General features: G+C 35.3%; 1 protein-coding gene across 2 annotated transcripts in view; it reads right to left on the reverse strand.

Annotated features, from left to right (window-relative positions):
* Positions 1 to 23899, reverse strand: part of INO80 (INO80 complex ATPase subunit) — a 119194-nt gene that overhangs the window by 53764 nt on the left and 41531 nt on the right. For both annotated transcript variants that reach the window (XM_065940899.1, XM_065940897.1), the window contains exons 10-24: positions 22424 to 22619; positions 21300 to 21367; positions 19941 to 20150; positions 19388 to 19468; positions 18425 to 18520; positions 12965 to 13024; positions 12407 to 12549; positions 10782 to 10866; positions 9783 to 9900; positions 8773 to 8858; positions 6007 to 6174; positions 5654 to 5787; positions 4489 to 4556; positions 3659 to 3752; positions 2718 to 2889 (exon numbers count right to left, since the gene is read on the reverse strand). In XM_065940899.1, the coding sequence (XP_065796971.1) occupies positions 2718 to 2889; positions 3659 to 3752; positions 4489 to 4556; positions 5654 to 5787; positions 6007 to 6174; positions 8773 to 8858; positions 9783 to 9900; positions 10782 to 10866; positions 12407 to 12549; positions 12965 to 13024; positions 18425 to 18520; positions 19388 to 19468; positions 19941 to 20150; positions 21300 to 21367; positions 22424 to 22619 (1779 nt within the window). The remainder of the gene's footprint in view (positions 1 to 2717; positions 2890 to 3658; positions 3753 to 4488; positions 4557 to 5653; positions 5788 to 6006; positions 6175 to 8772; positions 8859 to 9782; positions 9901 to 10781; positions 10867 to 12406; positions 12550 to 12964; positions 13025 to 18424; positions 18521 to 19387; positions 19469 to 19940; positions 20151 to 21299; positions 21368 to 22423; positions 22620 to 23899) is intronic.

The raw sequence follows: 23899 nt of genomic DNA on the forward strand, positions 1-23899 counted from the left end.
ATAAAATATTCTTGTGAGTCATGGCCAAACTGAAAAAAACACAGTTATAATGGGCTTTATTAATTTTTACACATGGAGTTTCAACAAAATGATTCTTCAATCAGAATCCAGTCTAACCTTTATGGCTAGATATCATGTAAAGATCATTCTACTTAGTTAAAAGCAAGTATTTCTTACAAAAGGTATATCAACCAACTCTGGCAAGATATACTTTCTGGTTGATATTTCAACATATGTATGTTGGAGATAAGGATGATGAGAGCAAAAACAGAACAGCATCTCTACACATCCATGACTACCTTTCAGCTACCTGTGGCTCAGTAACTCGGTTCTACATGCTAAACCACTACAAAAGCAAATGTCTACCTACAACATGAACTAAAAGTAAAGAAGAAGAAATGGAAGTGAATCTAACTTTGGAAAAACCAATTTCACATAAAGCATGCTGCCCACATCTAAATTTCTCAAGAAATTAACTGACTGAAGGACAGCATGGAACAGGTGCCCTGAACACACTACTCTATTTTCAGAAAGCAGAATACAAATAACTGATGCATATCTTTCAGTGTTAGATAAGATTGAAGCATTGACGTAACAGGCCACAACAAACTCCCAGGGGCAATGGTGCTTTCTGTATCAAAAATGAAATTAGTAAAATAACTGTATCTGTGGCAATACACAGTATCAAATGTAAGGAAATCAGGCTATAACAGGTTAAGCAACTGTATACCAAACATAGCAGTATTCACTACAAGGACGTCACCTTGGCCCCACTGACTATATTATTCCAAACAGAACTGGAACCCTATTCTATTCTCCTTCTGCATTACTGGTCTCATCTTCAGAGTCCAAAAAAGTACATGGAGCAACACTTGAGAAAGAAACTGGGAAAGAGAAGAAAAAGAAACCACTTGGGTTCTTCAGTGGACAGGGGGCAAACACTGGATGCATCCAAAGAATATCCTATAATCTGTAGCAGTCGCCTGTGTGACTGATGACCCCTTACATTTTCTAGAGGATACAAAGCAAATTTCTACCTTTTAAACTTTTAATCTAGTTAAAGAACTATAAAATACAAACATACAAATCGCTTCTCAAAATTCTCCAGCGTTATCCATTTCATTCAGAATAAAACACAGATACTTAGCATTAACTTATAAGGTCCCACATGATCTGAATCTGCACCTATCACCTATCACTTTCCTCCTTACCTACTATATAAAGGTGAACAATTATATGAAAAAGTGTTCAACATCATTATTTTCCATGGAGATGAAAGTGAAAATCAGAAATTCAAAAAATGAACTGACAATACCAGGAGTAGGCAAGGAAGATGAGCAGTAAATCTCTCGCACTGTTTGCAGCACCATTTTGGAAAAGTACTTGGCAATGGGTTGCCGTTCAGTCGCTAAGTCGCGTCTGGCTCTTTGCGACCCCACGGACTCCAGTACGACAGGCTTCCCTGTCCTTCACTATAATCGCTGAGTTTGCTCAAATTCATGTCCACTGAGTCGGTGATGCTATCCATCCATCTCATCCTCTGCCACCCTCTTCTCCTTTTGCCTTCAATCTTTCCCAGCATCAGGGTCTTTTCCAATGAATCAGCTCTTTGCATCAGGTGGTCAAAGAACTGGAGCTTCAGCTTCAACATCAGTCCTTCCAATGAATATTCAGAGCTGATTTCCTTTAGGAACGACTGGTTTGATCTCCTTGCAATCCAAGGGATTCAAGAATCTTTGCCAGCACCATATTTCAAAAGAATCAATTCTTTGGTGCTCAGCCTTCTTTATGGTCCAACTCTCACAAGACCACTGGAAAAACCATAGCTCTGACTATAAGAACCTTTGCGGCAAAGTGACTTCTTTGCTTTTTAATACACTGTCTAGGTTTGTCACAGCTTTCTTTCCAGGGAGCAAGTGTTTTAATTTCATGGCTGCAATCATCATCTGCAGGGATTTTGGAGCCTAAGAAAATAAAATTTGTCACCGCTTCCACTTATTTGCCACAAAGTGATGGAGGACATGATCCTAGTTTTTTGAATGCTGAGTTTTAAGCCAGTTTTTCAACTTTCCTCTTTAACCCTCACTGGCAATGGGTACTAAATTTAAATATACATATGTGTGATGATACAGCAATCCCACTCCTGGATATAAACGCCAAAGAAATTAATGCTTGCATTCATCAAAAGACATGTACAAGAATATGTACAGCACATTTATTCAAAATAGCCCCAAACTGGAACCAACCTAAATATCCACCAGCATTAGACTAATAAACTGTGATTAAAAACAGACAATGGACCACTTCACAGCATTAAAAAAGAATATCTTTTTCTTGGTGGTCTGTTCTGGATTTGAGGTTTCAAATGGCAATAAATATGAGAGAGACTTCTGGGTGCTGGAAATATTCTATACTTTAATCTAGGTAGTTGTTACACAAATGCATACACAAGTGTAAAGAGCTGAACACTGAAAATATGTATACTTCCCAGTAGAGTTATGTATAAAATATATATTAAAATATAAATACACATATACTGTACACACACATAAAATGTCTATTAAGTTATATGTAATAAGTTGTAACAATACACTGCTCTCACTCCTCTGGGAACTTTTTGGCTGCCTCAGGTCATCTTTTACTTTATTATTTTTATTGGTTGAAAGAAAAGGGAAGGGAGTGCTACACAGATAACTGATGCTGAAATAATTGCTTACCTTTAACAAAGGGCAGCTGGAAAGGTTGGGAAAGGAGAGTGGAAAATTAACCCCAAGAAGGAAATCCTTGTTTCTCAGATATTTCTCCTGGCTCTCCCCTTCCGGCTCTCCCCAGGAGCGCAGCTGATGGAGCCTGTAGGAGGCTTTCAGAGACAGGAAAAGAGCTAACCATCTGAAACAAACCACAGCAGACATGCTTATTCAGTGTTCCATGGAGGTTTGAGGGTAGTTCATAGCAGCGAGGAACCTTGTCTCTCATTAACTGTCTCTTCTGTCAATCTTGGGCATTTTAGACACAGTTCTTTCAAACAAAGTCACTTCATACTTTTGTTCTATAAATTCTATCTTTGGCATGAATTGGGTTTGCTACTATGAAAACGAAAATCCTCCATAAAGCTCCTCTTAATGTTAAGGAAAATTCAACTCTTATAGCAAAACCTCTCATAAAAACATCCTCTTATAAAGGAGATAAGCCTCTCCTAATGAGGTCATTATTTTTTATACAAATATAATACAAACCAGTAAATTAAGTAAAAGCCATTATTCCAAAGAATAAGAACAGAGAACTAAGTTTCCCAGAATACATAAGGCAGGCTATGCTACAATCTCTACTAAGTAAAGGAATCATCAGCCATCATTTGCCCTGAAGAAACAAATAAAACAAATTTCCACCTAGAAATTAAGACTTGAAGACCTTCCGGTAGTATTTGGGAGAAGAACCTAAACAGTTTTTATTTAAGGAATAGCATGAAGCATTGTACAATTATTAAATTTTCAAAATAAAGTTATGATTTCCTTATAAAACTTTAATTCTTAAAACAAAAAAGAATGAGAGGCTCTATAAGATCATATAATACTAAATATTTAATTTCACAGTATTCAACATTTGCCCCTATTTATCCTCAACTGTTCTCTCATCAAACAATGAACAAACTTCTCACCTGGCTAAAAGTCCCTGAAGCATGAGGTTTGCCATTTCAGCTGGAGATACATCAATAAAGCGAAGGAAAGAGAAACAGCTTTCTTCATTAACACCTGGAATATCAAAGAACAAAGTGAAACCCAACAGAAAACCAAGAGACAACACTCAACTAAAGCCTGCTGAACTGCTGGATTTTGACTTAAGAATTTAAAACTATTCTAAAGGTTCCAATACAGCCACTTTGACAGAAGACAGAGTGTCATATTTTTGTACCACAATCCACAAGTAAAAGAGGCAGATGTATGAGATATGATATATATGGGCCAGAGTGGAGTTGGCTCATCAGTTACCTCTGGGGTTTCAGATCCTTGGCTAACTGCCTTCCTCTTTTTATTGTGCCAGGAAAAGGAAAAGAAAAGGAAAGCACAGAGGTGAAGAATTCTGAACTTCTGCCTCAATACTTTGGACAATGCTCAAAGTTGAGCAGCTTCCTTTCCTTAGACTAAGCAGGAGGGACCTAAAGAATCAAACTAACAAGAGCCTGAACTGTCTCTATCACACCTTTATTCAAGAGTTTAAGAAATTTTTAAGAGACAGATATAAAACAAAGATTGAAGGTCAATTGAAACGGAAAGAAATTAAAAAAAATTTTTTTTAATGTTTTCTGTTATAAACACAAAGCCTGCTAGCATCTACAGATGAAGACAACTAACTTACTTAAATCTTATCAAAACTATAAACAAAAGCCTAGCACTCAGGCAAAGCCACTACTAGTTCCAACTCAGCAAAACAAAGACCATCCTGATAAATCCTTGGCATACTTTCCTTCTCAAAGATCAAAACACCTACCTTTTCTGTGAAAGAGAGACTGTTGGATATAGTCCGGTGCAAATGGAGAAAGAAGAACCCTTAACCACCTGTAAAGTAAATAAAATAAAATAAATCCAAACCCAAATATAAATATCAGGAAGTTAACTAAACTGGAGATTCCAAACTAAAAGAATCTTTGAAGGTTTGAAACTGTTTCTACTTTTGAGAATTTTGTTGCCAGGCAAAAATGATACCATATAAAATACTAAATATTTACTAAAGGTAGTAGATGATAATACAAGTTCAAAGCGGTCTCATCTTATTTCACGTTTCCAGAAACACAATTCCAGCACTGCAAGCTGCCATATACTATTTTAAACAAAAACCACTACAACTCTGTTCTGTTAATCCCCTTGCCCATGTACTTAAGTATTAGCCTGGAGCTATCACAGACAAAGAATTCTAAAATTAAACCCAAGAAATCTGTCTCAGTTTCAGTAATGTTAGGCTAGATGTTGTTGATGATTATTTTGATAATATTGTTTATATAGTTTCTATACAGAAGGAGTTTTCTAAATCTATGGTTCTTAAGTGCAGGTGTACACAAGATTCCTTTGGAAATTTGTTTAAAAAATTCAAAAGCAATTGTTAAATTTTCAAAATAAAATTATTATTTTCTGAGTGATTCTGCATGCAGAGGTGCAGAATGGACCTACACACCTATTTTCTGAATGGAAGTGGTTTCCAATATATTACCATTAACAACCCTTCATTTTTTTTTTTTTAACCAAATCTGTCATTGTTGACTCTGGGGAAAAGGTAAATTTGATTAATTTGAAATCAAATCAGTTTTCCCACAAGTGCTATTCCAAGTGTGAAATAAGCCACTACAAAGCAATTTCATCAATACTTAGGCAGAGATATTTGTTGATCTCTCTTGGTACAAGTACATGTTTGCACACAGGTGAACATTCCTCATTCAGAAAGGGAACTGAAAGTAGCTAGGGCCTTTCAGGTCATCCAGTTAAACTCGACAGTACACAGACCCTATCACAACATCCCTCAACAAACAGTTGTCCACCCATTGCTTAAATTCTTCACTGTCGTGGAACTCACTCTCAATTAAGTTTATCTACTAAGCCACAAAACCACAAATTACAAAAGCACTCTTAGAGCAAACAGATATTAATTAATATGTGCTCACCTGTCTCGTGAATGGTTGAAGACCCTGATCTGTCCATGACGGTAGATAAACTTTGAAATCTGGTATGGCTTTAAGGAAATATGAAATGGAGACCAAGTTTCTTGTCGTTCAAATAATTCTGGGTGATTACATACCTAAAAAAAGGGAAATCATAAGACAATAGTGTCATGTGCAGACATCACTATGAAGCAACGGGGGAACCCTAAACCTTGCATGTTTACCTTTATGAATATATACATTCCCATTTTCATTCTTTAACGGCCTTTGTTTATTTAGCATCAAGGCTAGATAAAGCCTCTTCCTTAAAGTGGGTTAATAAAGACAACTCTAGAGCGGCTGACCTAAGCTCTTACCTTCCTAAACTGCATGACCAGATTCATGAGGCTGCTGGTGGTTGTCTGTGCTTGCTGGGTAGAGCCCATAGAAGACTGCAATAAATCCTCAATGGAAATTTTGTTCTTCAGTGCCTGATACAGCAGTTTCTGTCGGCTGGTCAGTTGGCAATACATTAGAATCTCAATCTAAAAATCAATAAGGACATTTATATTTGGAAAAACAGTTTATAAGAAGACTCAGTATTACCATAAAGTTGGAAACTCATGCAAGGCAGATTATTATGGGAAAGAAAACAGTACACATATCTCAAGAAACTAAGCATCTCTATAAACTTGTGATATGGCTAATTCAAGAAACTCAGTATCTCTATAAACCTGATGTGGTTAGCTATCCCAAACATGAGCTTTTCTGGATCCTCTCCCCTTGTCACTCACTCTACATGCTATCCATGGGCAACCTCTTCCATTTCTAATAGCACCAACTACCATCAATCACAGTAACTTGCAAATATGTATTTTCAAACACCCCTAAGCCCCATATTTCCAACTACCGACTAAAATAGTATCACTCAAACAGTCTGTAGCAATTGCATTTGTGGTGTATCAGAAAAAAAATTTTTTTCTTTCACAATTTACTTGATTAACAGCATTCTCATTTACTAAGTTGCCCAAAAAGAAACTTCAAAAAGTCAGCAGTGATCTCTTCTCTTTCATACCCTGTGTTCTATCATTTTCTAAGTCCCTCAACTCAACCTGGAAATTTTTCTCTAACCACCCTGACATACCACAGAATCTCACCGTATCTAACCTAGACTGCTATTACTATGGGAGCTTCCCGCCTCCAGTCTCTCCTGGTTCCAAGAAACCTTCCATGCAAATCTTTTAAAGTACCCAAGTGCTGGAAAACCTTCAATGTAAGTTACTGCCTATGGTAAAATATTAAAAATTCTCCTGCAGGCAGAGGCCTCCCATATAGTCTAACTCACCGTACTGTCCCAATCTCATCATGTTCTCCTGTATTTCTTAGCAACAACAGTCTGAATGTTTGCCACACGCTGCCTATTTGAATATTGACCTACCTTTGTTCATTCTTGTTGCTTAGCACCCACTTCCCACCATATTTCCTAGTAAAAGCCAACTCATTATTCCAGATCTAGCTCACATGGCGTCTCTGCTTTGATGAACCTTCCCTAACAGAACTATCCTCTTTCTGTGTTCCCATTATACTTCACACAGATCATCACTGTATATCCTATGATACAGTACCAGCTATTTAGATATTCATCTCCCTGGGAAATCTGAATAGAACCTAGACGCTGCATCTCTACATATCAGCTGCTCGCAGACAGTAATAGTTCAATAACATATATAATATTTAATTAACAGATTAGAAACACTGTTGATGTTTAAGAAATTTATAAAACATGCAGTAGTTAAGAACCACACATCTTCTGATCACCTCGCTAATAACCACTAAATAAGAGATATTATGATGCTGCTATTGTTTTTAAGCTGTTTCTGATATAAAAACCTCAAAGATCCATTTTTTTTAATGAATTATTTTCTATCAGGTACATCTGTATGATACTTCTATTTAGGCAAAATCAGCCAGTTTCACAAAACGACCATAAAGTTTTTTTTAAAGGAATAAAACAAAGGTACACTCCTTTCCCTCTCTTTGAAGGTGTATGTCACCACTACAATCCTATACAAGAGTTACTAAATTTCAAAATGATCCAGCCTCTGGCAGTGACAGTGAGAACCACCTGATGTTATCAAGAACCTGGAAAGATGCCTTTTATACAGACAGAAGAACTGTGAGAAACAGGAGTAACCTACGTGAGGCAGGAAAATACTCCAAAGGAGTAAGAACTGGGAGAAAAAAAAAGATGAAAGGAGAATATGAGGAGGATTCACAAGAAATAAGAGAAAATTACAGAGGTCGGGTAAAAATCCAAAAAAAATACTTATGAACCATAATTATAGACTTTATGAGAAAAAGTAATACAACTCAAAGCACATTAAACTTCTAAACCTACCTCTCAGTCTGCAGAAATACAGGAGACAGAGGAACATGTCAGAGAACACCACAATGATGCATTTAGCAAAATTCGGTATGTGGAAAACTCTGGACAAACTACTCAGTTTCCCCAACAAAGAATTGCAAAAGGGAAAAAAGAAGGGTGGGACTAAAAGATATCTAAGGGACATATCACCCAAACACTACATATGGACCTTGTTTGGATCCTGACCTCAAAAAGTGAACACTTTAAAAGAGAAAGGAAGAAAAAAGCATACACAAAGATAAATGGGGATATCTGAGCACTGACTGGGTATATGATACTACAATGAAGTAACTTCTTTTTTTTTAGAGATGATAATGATATGTGATTATATATTTTAAAAAACACCAAATTTTTAGAGATACACATGAAAATATTTATAAATGAAACAAAAGACATTCAAGATCTGTTTCAGAATAATCTAAAGAGGTGAAGAATGATCATGGGTTGATAATTTAGGCTATATGGAGGATTCATTATACTATTCTTTTATAATATTTCAAATTCTCCATAATAAAAAGTATAAAACAAAAAAAGAAAAAACTATTACTTGCCTTGATTATTTGACTCATCTTAAGTCTCTGTTGACCCTCCCAAGTTTAAAGGTTTTCTCTCAAACTAATTACGCTTCAACTAAACATCTACCGGGGAATTTTTTTTACCCTAGAATCTTAAGTTGGTGTTTAATAAATCCTAAAATCACAAGATCAACTTCCCTTACCTTGTCAGACAATTCATTTTCCACATCTTTCTTGATTCTCCTCAGCATAAATGGCTTCAATATCATGTGTAAGCGAGAAAGTTGATCTGAAATGGCAGACCCCCAGACAAACATTATATCAATTTAACAAAAAAAACAAAAAAAAAAGAAAGAAAGAAATAACATGATCATCTCTCACTAAATACCTCTGGCATAATGATTTTTTTGAAAGACTGAAACAATCTTTTCCCAGGTAGGAAGCCATGGGATCTGAATTTTCCACAGCATCTTCCTATAGTCAATTGGGCAAATGCGTTTTGCTATCATTTACTCAGACTAACAAGGATGATTTTATTTTTATCAGAATTCACCTTCAGAATGTTTCAAGAATATTTTATCAATAATAGGGTTCTCAGACAGGTCTAATGCAAGCTATATGGGACTCCCAGTGTTGCCCCAAAATCATTTTTCAAAGTGTGTCAGCATATTAACAACATGTAGTATAAGAAATTACTTAAGGACTTTTCTAATGGTAGATATCACTTCACATTATGTAATAAATACTCCATAACTCTCTTAAAAGATACTAGTCAAGAGATCAAAAAAATTTATAATAAAAACTCAAAAATGTTCAAAGAAGAAATAAATCCTAATATATAAAGAAAAAATACCAAAAATTACCCTTCTAATATTTTGTTTTTATTACAGGCAAAAAGTCTTACCCCATTTCACAAAGAATATAGTTTTTCAGGATCTATGTGGAAAATGAGGATTTTGTAAGCCAAAATTGAACTTTGCCTGTTCTGCCTTGAGTAAATAGTCAACACTACAGCAGCATCACTTGAGTAAGTCCTTTTTTGACTCTTAAACACACACAAAGCACATAAAAAAGAAAAAAATTGTATTTTAAAAGAGAAAAAACTTTTGTCTCAGATCCTCTTATGCATACTAGAAAATTCTTTACACAGAAGAAAATATACAATTATGTGCTGCCTACACTAGTAAGAATGAAAGTTCATAAAAGTACTCACTCTCATCTATGGCAGATTTGTTTTCGGCATGGCTCTCGATGTCCTTGGAAAACCATTCATTAAATTCCTCGTGTGAATCAAATAACGTTGGCATAATGAAATGCAACAGAGCCCAGAGCTGGAAACAAACGAAAAGTAAAATAGCTACAGAGCAACAAAATGACAGGATGTGAAGACATAATGAGTTCAGAGAGAGAAAGTGAACTTGCAGATTTGTTTATCTGTGTCTAGGTGCATGTGTATGCGTGACTAAGTGAGAGTGTATAAGCACATGTCTCATCAACCAGCTTTAACAAGGCACTGTAGCAAAATGTGGTTATTTTTTAATTAATTTCACACTGAAAGTCTCAAAGTCCTGCTCAGATTTGGCAATGAGACAGCTTTAAAATTTATACAAAGATCCATTCCACAACTGAACACAGTCTGAGGTAGCAAAATTTGCTAATAATAACTCTAGACCAGGGATCAGTAAATTATGACTTGTGGTACCAAGTCTGGTCTGCCATCTACTTTTATAAATTAAACTTTATATTGGACATAGTCATACCTATTCTTTTATGTATCATCTATGACTGCTTTTATATTACAATGGAAGGTTGACTAGCCGTGTAGTGACTATATGGCCCATAAGTCTAAATATTTACTACCAGATTCTTTACAGAAAGTTTTCTGATTCCTATTTTAGATGATAAGAGAATTTTAGCTCCTCTCAGTGTTAAAGAATATTACCTTTTCATTCTAGCATAAAAATATCTCTGCATTAGATGAGTAGCATTCTTAATATGATCATTACTTATTATATAAGTACCAAAGAATAATGAAATTTACTTGCCTTGTGCCAGAGAATAAGAAAATAGGAATGATGCCTCCTCTGCACCTCCCCACAAAAAACCACATAGGGCAAATTCTTCCTTTTACATGGGGGATTATAAGTTGTATACAGCTATAACACTCTGGGTGGGCCTGGGTAAAGAATTCCAATCTGTTACTAGCGCCTACCTCTGCCATGGTGTTCTGAATGGGGGTCCCAGTTAGCAAAAGCCGATTCCGACACTGAAACTGCAAGAGTATCTTCCAACGAACACTGTCCAATAAAATGAGCAATAAATTCCAAGTTAGTGGTAAATCTTTATTTGTCCTACTGAGAACCCTTATTTCTAGAAGTACTTTTCAAAAATAACAAACATTCAGAATCAAGCAATCTATAATAAATACAATTGAAAAATATCAATCAACAAAGCTGAGGATAGGAAATTTCAAAGGAATTAACTTCTCTACACTGAAAACATGATATTAAGGTATTAAAATTTTAAAAAATCCTCAAATAGGCAGTGAAAGTGAAAGTATTAGTCGTTCAATCGTTTGCAACCCTATGCACTATAGCCTGGCAAGCTCCTCCATCCATGGAATTCTCCAGGCAAGAATACTGGAGTGAGTAGCCATTCCCTTCTCCAGAGGATCTTCCCAACCCAGGGATCTAACCCAGGTCTTCCACATTGCAGGCAGATTCTTTATGATCTGAGCCAGCAGCGAAGCCCAAATAGGCAGAGTAGGATCCATTCTGGCTTGATAAAGTCCTTCACTATCTTTAGTCAGTTTTGTTGATACAAACCAAGCAACTGGTGGCACTAGTGGTAAAGAATCTGCTTGCCAGTGGAGGAGACCTAGGAGTCACAGGTTCGATCCCTGGGTCGGGAAGATCCCCTAGAGGTGGAAATGGCAACCCACTTCTGTATTCTTGCCTGGGAAATCCCATGGACAGAGGAGCCTGCTGGGTTACAATTCATGGGGTTGCCAAGAGTCAGACACAACTAAGCAACTAAACACACATAGTAGAAAGTTTTTAAGTTATTACTCTTTATGCTTCTAGTGTGAGTTTGGAGGGAACAATGGAAAATGAGAAAGGGTGAGAAGAAAATACAAACTGAATCTATTGCTCCTGGCCATAAGCACGCCCTACTTCAAAACAGTGAAACAGGAAATTATGCTCTTCGGAGAATGGAAAGGTCCCTAGAAAATACTATTCTGCCAGTTAACATGGACTTCTAAGAAAGTCCTATGAATTCACCAAGAGTTAATAAAATCATCAAACTCAAGGTCTAATACCACTGAGTAACACTTCAGAGTCAAGCACTCATTTACTATTCAGTTTGGGAGCTTAAAGGTATTAGAACATTTTAAACATGTAACTTCCAATTAAAGGATTCTTAGGAGTCTAATAACCATCCAGGGACTAGGATAACCTGCATAAAATAGTAGAAGCTACAATTCACAGAATTTAACATTCTGCTTCCTACTAAGATCTGTAAAGTAATCCCTCAGGCAAAGGGCAGATATCCCTTCCTCCACAGAAAATTTCCTTAAAGAACAAAAATCAGTTAAAATGCCATAATTATTGAGTGGGTAGGAAGAAGTTGAGAAAAACTCTCATACTATAAACATTAATATTTATATTCCATGAAAACGCAAAAAAGAATGTATGCCTTCTGGTCAGGTACATGGTTTATGCAGATACCACATTTTGAATTCTCTCTGATCTTCATTCTTGTGTGCGTATATCATACACATATCTATGTATCTATAAGTCCTCAGTCCACAGACTTTATTTCTACTACTTGCATCACCTGGAACTACTCTTGAGTGCCTGAGCCTCATCCAATACCATGTACTGCCACTTGACTCGCTGGAAATACTTTACATCCTGTACCACCAGCTGGTAACTGGTGATAACCACATGGAAGGGGGCATCCTGAGTGTAGAGGGTCTTCTGTAAATAAAAGAGGGAAAGGGTGAAAACAGATACCTAAATAATTCATAATAAGACAATGAGGAATGGACTGTATTTCCTAAGGCCAAGAAGTTTAAGATAGCCCTAAAGATATGCTTCTCCCATGTAGGAGATGTGTAGTGAATTAAAGCATAATTGTTTTTAAAGTAGTCACCTTAATCACAAACCTTGTTAAAAAGTAGTCATCAGCTTATTAAAGAGAAAAGTTCTTAATCCTGGCTGACTGTCTATAACAGGAAAAACATTGTAAAAGAAAAAAAATTACATCTGCATAGAAACATGTAAGATTTTATGTAAGAGAAATTATTCAAATCAACTGGAGAAATAATGACTACATATATGTGTGAATATGTATATGTGTGTGTGCATATGCTTACAGTAAGCTGAAAGTTACCTGACTCCAGAACCTCCTGATGACTTTCCTGTCATGAGGATTTCCCCAATACGGTAGCACCTGGAAAAAGGACCAATATGTATATTAGTTTCTACTGATAATCTTAAAAGTATCATCACAAATACAGGCTTTTCTGGTGGCTCAGATGGTAAAGAACCTGCCTATAATTCAGGAGACCTAGGTTCAATCTCTGGGTCGGGAGGATCCCCTGAAGAGAATGGCTACCTTTTCCAGTATTCTCGCCTGGAGAATTCCATGAACAGAGGAGACTGGGGGGGCTACAGTCCACGAAGTCACAAAGAGTTGGACATGACTAAATGACTAACACTTTCACTTTCATCATTACCAATACATTATTCAGAAAGACTTTTTTAAAAAACTTAACAGAACGAATATTGGAATTGCTCTTTTGTCATTACTGTACTAGGAGTTGGATGAGCACTCTTCCTACTGACCCAGTTAAAACACAAATACAGAACAACTGTTTGAAGGCATCAGAGAGCTACTTAGGAGTCCAGATCTAGAAAGACAGGAAAGCCTGGCATTGTACATGTTCCCCTAGAGAGTGCTGATCCTTCCCAAAAGCTCTAGTTGAGACACGAAGAAACTGATAAGTTGTTTTTCTTTTAAAGGGATACACAACCCACAAACAAAGAACTGTAGTTCAAGGAGGAAAGTTTCTGATAACTACCCATCTCCCTGGCCTTAAGTTGGGAATGAAAAGATACATACACACTGGTAGTAAAGGTAAACTATACATACACTTGCTTTATCAGATTCTGAAATCTGGTTTCAATTCATCCCAACTTTTGACTTACACTAATGGGGCTTTGGATTATTAATGTCCCAGAAAAAAATTACTGTAGGCAAAACCCCAAACACACATTGATCCTCTCTCTGAAAAAAGAAAATAACATCCAGAGCCCACAATTATCTCCAGAATTTTTCCTATATATCTGCTGTTAAAACAAAACCAAACCAAAAATTTTAGAAACAAACTTTTAAACAAATGCTTGTTTGTTCACAGAGGAGATTTAGAACTTCAGTGTTACACTAGAAATTACAAAAGAACCAAAGGGTATTTCTAGAACTGAAAAAATAACTAGAATTAAACTAAATGATGAGTTCAATAGACTGATCAGTTGAAGAGAAAATTAGTGAACCGTAAGAGAGGTCAGAAGGAAACATCCAGACCAAAGCACGGAGAAACAAAACAAGGTAAAACTCAGCACTTCTGTGATGTACCTAGATGTAACTCTCATTCTTTTTATTGTTATGGGATTCAAAGTGCTTCTTGAATCCATAGCTTGATATGTTTTGTTCTTTTGAAAAATCTCAGAAAAGGAAGCACAAATATGCAGGAAGGGATGAAGATCAATGAGAAATGAATGTGAATAATATGAATAAATCTAAATAATTTCAAAAGTATAAATAATAGTAAAATGTCTTCTGGGGTTTAAAATATAAAATATATACAAAAACAACTGTGTTAAGTCTAGAGTGGGGAGTATAGTTACAGTACTATACTAAGGTCTTTCTACTATCTGAAAGGTATCAACAGTATTAACTTGTATTTTTTTTTAGAAAGTTAAGCATGCATGTTGTATTTTCCTGGGAATCTACTGAATAACAGAATGAATACATAATTAGCAAGTTTAAAAGGGGGAAGAAATACTACTACTTTCCCAGTAGTCCAGTGGCTAAGAATCCACGTTGCAATGCAGGGAACTTGGTTCAGTCCCTGGTCAGGAGACTAAGATCCCACACACCGTGGAGCCAAGAAGCCTGTGCTCCACAACTACTGAGCCTACAGAGCACAACTAGAGAGTCCATGCGCCACAACAAAAGACCCTGCATGAGCCACCCAAGACCCCTTGGTCTGCAACTAAGACTCAATGCAGCCAAATAAATAAAAATACTTTATTATTTTTAAAATAGTATTTATTTTATTTTTGGCTGTGCAGGGTCTTCCTTACTACAGATAGGCTTTCTAGTTGCGGTTCATGGGCTTCTCAGAGCTCAGTTGCCCTGTAGCATGTGGAATCTTCCTAGATCAAGGATTGAACCCATGTCCCCTGCACTGTCAGGCAGATTCTCAACCAGTGGACCACTAGGGAAGTTCCAATAATATTTTTAAAAAATAAATAAAAGGAAAAAAAATTATAAAATCAAATCAATTCAAAAGGACTCAAAGGGAAAAAAGGAAAGTTAAACAGGTGAAAGAAGAAAGCAAAGAGACAACATATTTAAATGCAGCATATCAATAATTACATTAAAAGTAAGCACAGATATTCCAAATAAAAGAAATACATGTTAAATATAAATATACAGAATAGTTAAAAAAAAAAACAGAGCAAGCAAACACTAACCAAAAGTGTTTGGAGTGAGTATCAAAGAAAAAAGACTTTAAGATTTTCCTTCTTAAAGGAAAAATTTTGTAATAATAAAAAGTTCATTCACCAGGAAGATAAAATTGTAAATCTGTGTACATGTCATTGTCTTAAAGCAAAAACAAACAGAAGAAAACAAAAATGTATACATCCATAACTGTTGTCCATATTAACACATCTCTTTCAGTCAGCAATAGGACAGGCAGACAAAAACAAAATCAGTAAAGATGTAACAGGACAAGTTAACAAACTTGACCTAATCAACATATATACAATGTACTTAACAAGTGCAGAACAACTACTATTTTCAAACATACATAGGAACATTTACAAAAACTGCCCATGTGCTGAGCCATAAAAGCAAAGCTCAACAAATTCAAAGGATTAAATTAATAATAAAAAGCATATTTTCTTATCAGTGGATTTAAACTATAAATAACAAAAAGATACCTAGAAAATCATCCTTTGTTTAGAAAATAAGAAAAACACTTTTAAGCAACCCATGAATCAAATAAGAACTTGAAGTAGAAACTGGAAAGTATTTTGAATGTTAAGATAATAAAAATGTGACACCTCAAACCTTTGGATGGCTATGGTCATGCTAAGAAAACAATACCCTTGAATAAACATTAGAAAGAGCTGAAAATAAACCATTTAAGTTCCATCTCAAAATGATGGAAAGATAAGAAGTTTACCCAAAAAAGTAGAAAAAGAATAAAGAAAGAGCAGAAATAAATGAAATAGAAAACATACTGAATAGTCAATTTTAGGAATGAAAAGTGGTACATTAGTCAAGAGAAAAAATCTAAATCCTATTTCATAAGGAAAAGGAGGGAGGTCATAGGCACCAGAACCCTAAAACCAGTGTTACTCAGACAGTTGCCAAATAAAATGAACTTTTAGATGTTATCATAATAGATCTAAGTATCTTTTGAATGTAATCAGACCTTAAACTTGAGTAATGTCTACTTCTAACTATGTTCTGCAGGGAAGAGAACACATTTCTAACAATTTAAAGGAATAATGGTAATAGAAACAATGAATTAATAGACCAAACGTTGTCAAACTTTTTCTATAAGTAGCCAGATAGTAATTTTAGCTTTGTATGCCACAGTCTCTGCCACAACTACTCAACTTTGCTGTTGTGATGTCAATGCTGCCACAAATAATCAAATTTAATATTTATGTAATATATATATCAATCATAATATATGTGTACTTAAATTTCATATTTCATTTGCAATGAAATATTGTTCTTTTGTAAGCAACAATTTTAAAAAGCAAAAAACAACCATTCTTAGCTCATAAGCTGTACCAAAGAACTGGAGGTGAATTCCTCAATAAATTAAATAAAAAGAGATAGCATTTCCACCCCTAGGTTATACCCAAAAGAACTGAAAAGAGGACAAGTGTTCAAATAGAAACCTGTACATGAATGTTTACAGCAGTATTATTAACAATAGCCAAAAAGAAGAAACAATCAAAATATCCATCAACACACGAATGGATAAACAAAATACAGTATACCCAGAAATTCCCTATAATATTATACTCACTATAATATATATTATGACTGAATACTATTCAATCAGAAAAAGGAATGAAGTGAACATGATGAACACCTTGAAAAAACTAAGTCAAAAGAAGCCACATCCCAGGTATACAAAATATTCAGAATAAGCAAATCCAGAAAGACATGAAGAAAATTTGTGGTAAACAGAGGCTAGAGGGAAAGAGAAATAGGGAAAGAGATTTGTTTGGGATGATAAAATTCTGCAACCAGACAGCAGTGATTTTCACAACAAATGTACTTAATACTACTCAACTGCACGCTTTCAACTGGCCCAGAAGTCCTATTTTACTGACCCCTAAACTAGAGTTTCAAAAGGAAGCTCAAAATGCAAATGAAAACTCAGTTTCAGGCACTGGTATAAAGTCAAAGGAGAGGTACCAATGATGTTAAGTAGTACTACATTGCCATCTATTGGCCTGTGAAGGAAATATTGAAGGTAGTTTCGAAGAAAACTTTAAGAATTAACTTTTTGACCTCCTAATTGTTTACCATGTAACAACAAAAGAGCAGGAAAAAAGATGGATGCTCCATATTCAATGTGAAAAAACTCTATAAAAAATACTCAAAAAAAAAAAAATACTCAACAAATTTCCTTAGAATGACCTCACCTCCTTAGAATGAGTTAGCCAAGTTAAAAGCCATATACATAATGTGCCTTGTAAACAGTTCTCAGGTCTATTAATTCAGCCACAAAGGTGTGGCCACAGACACAAAGGTGCCCCAAAGTGGAATATCTCAGACATGTCCCTATTCCTTACAAAGCATAAGCCAGAAAAACACCTCCCATGCCCTCTTAAACTGCGTGGAACCTCTGTTTATTATGGAGACCCAAGATCAAAGATCATGTCAGTATCTCTTGATATATAATCTCCATAAAATCCTCCTTAATATGCAACTTCATTATCATTATATTCCTTTAGAGACAAAACGAGTATTTAACATTTCCTTCTTTTTACTTGCAAGTAAGATAATATATCCTATCCATTCTTTCTTATATCCCAACAACTTTGCATAATTAATCTATTTAAATCTTGTCCATATTTGATGTAACATATTTTCTTGCTGATCACTTCCTATGTCAATCTCAATTCTTTTCCTCTACATTAGTTAAAACCAACTTTCACATTATTACCTTAGACATTATAAACCGGACCAAAACTGAAGACGTGGCTTTGGAGTGTCAAGAAAATTGATTATGATTTATCAAAACCTACATGAAGTCAGTCAGCAACATAGATATTTTCTATTATGGCAGTACAACTAGCAGCTACAATTTATGTGGCCAATGCAGCAAAATTACTCAAACTGGACTTTGGCTTTCTCATAAAACAGAAGGATGCAATACGCTCTCTTACTGTTACCATCAGTAACTTCAAAAGGAAGTATATGCAAGGTTATTTGAAAAAAATGCAAGAATTAAAAGCTATTATGAGCAGTTAAGGAAGACAGCAAAAATGGAGTCAGAAAGTTTATTTTAAAAAGAGAACTGATTTTTACCTTAAATTTAGGAACAAATCTAGTAAACTCCTGGTGCCAATTGTTAAGTGTGGATGCAGGTGAAATTATTAAGAAGGGTCCCCAAATGTTCTCTCTCTGAAACACAAAATCTGCGTCAGTCAGCTGCAGGAAAACTGAAGAAATTTAACTCAAAATTATAATTAACAACAAGAATAGCTTAATAGGCAATGCACTGTAACAAGAGAAATGGTTCCCATTTCTCATACCTGTACACTCAATAATAATGATAATATTATATGTTAAGAAAAATAATATTCTATGTTACAGTAACACAAGCAAGGAAGTTGCTAGTAACATCTTGAGAAAAAAATAGCAAGCAATTACTCCCACTCCTCCCACCTTTTACAGGTCCTAATTTGTATCATTCACAAAGCACTTATGACATACTGACTTGTATGTGTTGCTTTTCCTTATACTAGATGATCACAACAATATTACTATTATTTAATTGGAATAGAGCATTTTGCTTTTTTCAGAATGACTTCACACATTTTTTCTCATTTAATTCTTACAAAATTCCTGTAAGATAGGTATGAGCCCCACTTTGCAGACGTGGAAACTAAACCTCAGAGAGTTAAAGGGAAGTCAGGTCAAAAGAGACTAAGGGAACTGTCCAAATTAACACTGCTAGTAAGCACAGAGCTGGGATACGAACCCGCGTCTTCTGATCTAACTACAGTGTTTTGCCACTACACTGGTGGTTTTCAACAGCAGTTGGGGAGTGAAAACACATATGCTCAAAACCTGTCCTAATATTCTTGGAAACTAGAAAGTTTCACCACACTGTGTCACCTTGTAAAGGCCTTGAAGGCAAGAAGCAAGACTTAATGTCGTGGTATGCTACAGAATCTAGCATAGTGTTTGATAATGACTGATTCTCAGTAGAAAACAACCCTAGGATTGAGAGAAAGGAAGATGAAAAGATTGCATGCATCTACCCACCTCAGCCAGATGGGCCAGGAGGGCAATGCTCTGTACTGTTTTACCAAGGCCCATTTCATCTGCAAGAATGCCATTAATACCCTGGGGAAAAAAAAAAAAACAACACAGAGTCAACCAACACCTCTCACGAAGCATTACTGCCACAAAGAACTACCCAAGATGTCAGACCTGTTCAAACAAATGTGACTAGAGATACCCAGTTTCAGCACTATTACTCACTACTATAATGATTCCTTTTGTCAATTCCAAGCTACAACTCTGAATCATGATACATGAGACAAATGGGCCAAAGCCAGTTTTTCAGCTAATCTAATCCAGGTACAAAAGTAATCAGGTTTACTAAGACCACTTAAGACAAACTTTATACACGATACAAATGTTTCCCAATAAAGCTTCCAGGTTAGAAACAGAGACATCTTTCTGATTCCTGCCCCAAAACAAAGCTTTTTGTTTTTTAAAAAAGAATGAAATCTAAAACATTATCTTCTGCTCATTTCACAATATATAATTTACAAACAAAACAGAGGGGGTAGCACACAGTTCTAAAATTCACCTGTTCATAGAGATTTGCCAACCAATTCATGCCTTTCAGCTGATAACCTTTTAATTTGCCATTAAAAATTGTAGGCTGTGGAATATCCTCACCAGCCCGGATAGATGGGTTTGCCAGGCTGTAACTCTCTCCAAACCCAGTGCCAGATTTGTTTGCTGCCCGCAGGGCAGCTGCTCGACTTTCTTTTGCATCTTCATCGAATGACCTTGTCTGGAAAATAAAAGTATATTAGAAGAAAAATATAAAAGGAAAATAATTAAATTCAAATGAAATTCATAATGCCAATGTATCTATCTTATGCCGGCTGGAACAAACTTTCTGATAACATTAATATATCATATTATATATAAAGCATGATATAACTGATTCTTGAACAACAGGGTTTGAACTGTGTAGGTCAACTGACATGAAAATTTTTTCCACTAAATATGTACAAGAGTACTACATGATCCTGCCATTGGTTGAATCTGTGGATGTGGATCCATAGACATGTCAGGCTATAAAGTTGTACAAAGATTTTTGACTTCAGGGTGTGTTGGCACCACTAACTCCCAGAGTTACTTAATGGTCAACCGTACATTAAAGTATATTACTAATATTTCAAAATTAATCTAACAGTTCTATTAAGAATACACTTTTGATAGACAGGCATTAAGCCATATTACATAATTACCTGCTTCATCAATGAATTTATTAAAAATGTGATATAAAATCTATTTGATTGGTCAGGGTTTGTGAGGAATAGGCTGAGTTTGTCTCTCCTTGACTTGGATTCTGTCAAAGTGAAAAGGGGCTCCTATGCAGTATATTAAATGGTGTTTACTTAATTGTGTTTAATTAATGTTTACTTAACTCTTTACTTAATTTAATCTAACTGTAGTTTCTTTCTGATTTCATATGTCACTGTATCATGAATAAGCAAGCTATTACTAAATTGAAAGAATGTGCTAACTTAGCATTTTTAAGGCATGATATAGCTTTCTTAACAATCAAGACTGTGGTATTTTTCACTAAACAATGATGCACTTCACTTGGTACTATCCATACTTACTGGGGAGGACAAGAGAAAAAAAAATAGAAAAAGTCTCTTAGCTTTAGTCAACACATTTTTAAAGCTTAGAAAAGTGAAAGCTCATTTCCCATCTTCCTTCAAGTATTCCTACTATTATTCTAAAGTAAATAGAGCTATAAGCCCCATCCAATACAGTCTCATATATATATACACACTCAACAATGTTTTTGAAAATATGATTAAGATTCAATGTTAATTGAAAATATGATTAAGCTTAAAGGAAGACTACTTAAGTGAAAGGCTGTAAGGATATTTCCAGGACCCAACAGTTCATTTCTAAGACTCACCCGAGCCTGATGAATATGATAAGCATTTTCAGCATTCTTCAGTGCCTGGGCTTTGAAATGGTTACTATCTGAAAAGGGAAAAGCTTTGATTATAACACCTCACTAACTGACCTCTTTCAAGGATGCAATTTACACTAGCTTATGTGGATCCCTGACTCTGCATTCTGTTTATCCCTAAATTCTAAGAGGGTGAGGGAGAAGAAAAGGATCTAATTACTTGACAGAGGTAAGGACCTGCAAGTGGTAATGGAGGCAGGGAGCTCCCATGGTCTCCAGGAGCCAAAGTCAGCTCACAGAAGCCACCAGGAGACTGAGCTCCAGTTTCCCAATCCTGCATTTCATGCATGAAGCAATGATAAAGTCAAGAAAAGCAAGACAATGAGGATTCAAAACTGTAATATATTTATACTGGGTGAAACTATTCTAAAAGAAAATAATAGAGAATATTTAAATCCCAAGATTTAAAATGAAGCACTCTCATTTTCTCTTACTCAACATGATTTTGAGCACTATTCTCTGTGAAATTCCTCTCAAACTTTACACCAGTTCCTCCCTCTCTGTGTGGTCACAAAAGTATTGAAATAGTCTCTTCTCGTGTTTTACTTGCATCACCAAGAATCCTGTTATGTGAGAGACAAATTCACTGCATTCTTCTGATAAAATATCTTTTATTTCTATTAACAAATCAAAACACAAAATCTCCCCAAATTTGCAAGATCAAATAACCACACCTTTTCCTCTTTAAATTCAATAAAAGCTTTTTATATGCTTATTTTATAGAAACATTCATACTTTCCCTACTCCAATTAAAATAAAGTTCCCTTTTGATCAACACTACTTTTTTTTTTTTTTTTTAAGTTCTACCACTTTATTGCTACCAACCCATCTCCCTCCACCCTCGTGCACACATGCTCAGTCATATAATCCCATGGACTTCAGCCCGCCAGGCTACTCTGTCCATGGACTTTTCCAGGCAAGAATACTAGAGTGGGTTGCCATTTCCTTCTCCAACACTACTTATTGATCAAGACAAAACTTACAAGAATTGATAATGAATATAACCTGAGATACGAAAAACTGTGGGGTGGGTATCTCCCTTCTCTAACTTCTGATTCAGGACTCACCATAATCCTCCTGTGTGATGTTAACTACCACCCCACCGCCAATGTCAATTTGTCTCTGTGCAGAACTATCCTCCAGTTTCCTTAAGATTTCTTCCTGGATCCCATCATGACCCATGTCTCGTTTACGACTCATGAAATGGGCATACAACTCTGTCTGGGTGATCAGGAAGTTCAGTTTTCGCTGTTGCCTCTTAGCCTAAAAGGGAAAAGAGTTGAAAGTGAAAAGAGTCAAATCATCAGTCACTACAAGGGTAGTCAACAGCATTCACTAAACCTATACATAGTCTGCAAACAACTCCTTTACAAATTCTTTACCTTTAGAAAGGGAAAAATTGCTAATGAACAAATTTTATTTATAATCAAGACAGTGGCACTAAAAGCCAGGAATAATCTTCACTTATAGCCTAATAATAACCTATGTTTTGCTCTCCTTAACAAAATGAAATCTTTTTTCCACTAGGCTGCTGTCTAAAATGCTTAATTCTTTATGCCTTTATTTTTCTTTAACAGCACTAGGATACCAACTAAATTCAAACAACATATGTTACATAATAACTTTGGTGACAAATACATGTAGTACAGCTTTATTTTAAAAAACATATATGTGTCCAAAACTCTTCTTTAACATCGAAAGTTAAAATAAATGATGAAGAGCTACAAATTATTCTGCAGGAGGTATGAGATTAAGAAGCCTATGAAAAAATAAAACGCTGCCCAAAACAACCCATTGTTCATCTGTGATAATGATAGCTACAAAACATGAATATAGACTAAATACAATATCACAAACACATAATTTCAAAAAAATGAGAAGGATAAATTCAAAGTGCCTCTGAAATTACCTAGTAAGAAAAATAATCATTACGTCAGTAAAAATCATTCTTGAAGATAAACAATAAAATGAGTAAGCAAATGATCCAAAAGACTGAATTACATGAAATACGGCTCACACAATAATACCAAATCAAAGGGTCATTATTTTGCATGAACTATTTTATACTAAAATTCCTATGAAGTATACTTGAGTTATCTTCAATCCACCTGCACAAAAGAAAGACAGTACTAAAATAAGGAACATGGCCAAGGAAGGAAATAAGTCCCAAAGTATGTGACATAAAACCAGACTTCTCCTTAGGGTTTTTTCTTTTTAAAAAAACACTTTAGCCAGATTCAGATTAGGGAAAAAAATCTGAGAGAAAACAGATTTGTTTTCATAAAGTATATGGATTTTCATGTTCTAAAGCTAAAGTACTGTCAAGAAAACCTTTCTAAATTAAAACAAAAAAGCAACATTCCCTTATGGCGAAAGGAAGTAAATTGCTATGTGTTTAAATAAAGAAGGCAAATTAAGGGAATAAGGATCCATCAAAAATTTCTTAATTCAGAAACTCAGAGAAAAAGATGGAAGTCAACATAATCACAGATGAAACTCTCCTCAGTTAGTTACCAACATATTGAGACAATGTCTCACAAACC

This window comes from Muntiacus reevesi, chromosome 7, assembly GCF_963930625.1.
Source record: "Muntiacus reevesi chromosome 7, mMunRee1.1, whole genome shotgun sequence".
NCBI lineage: Eukaryota > Metazoa > Chordata > Mammalia > Artiodactyla > Cervidae > Muntiacus > Muntiacus reevesi.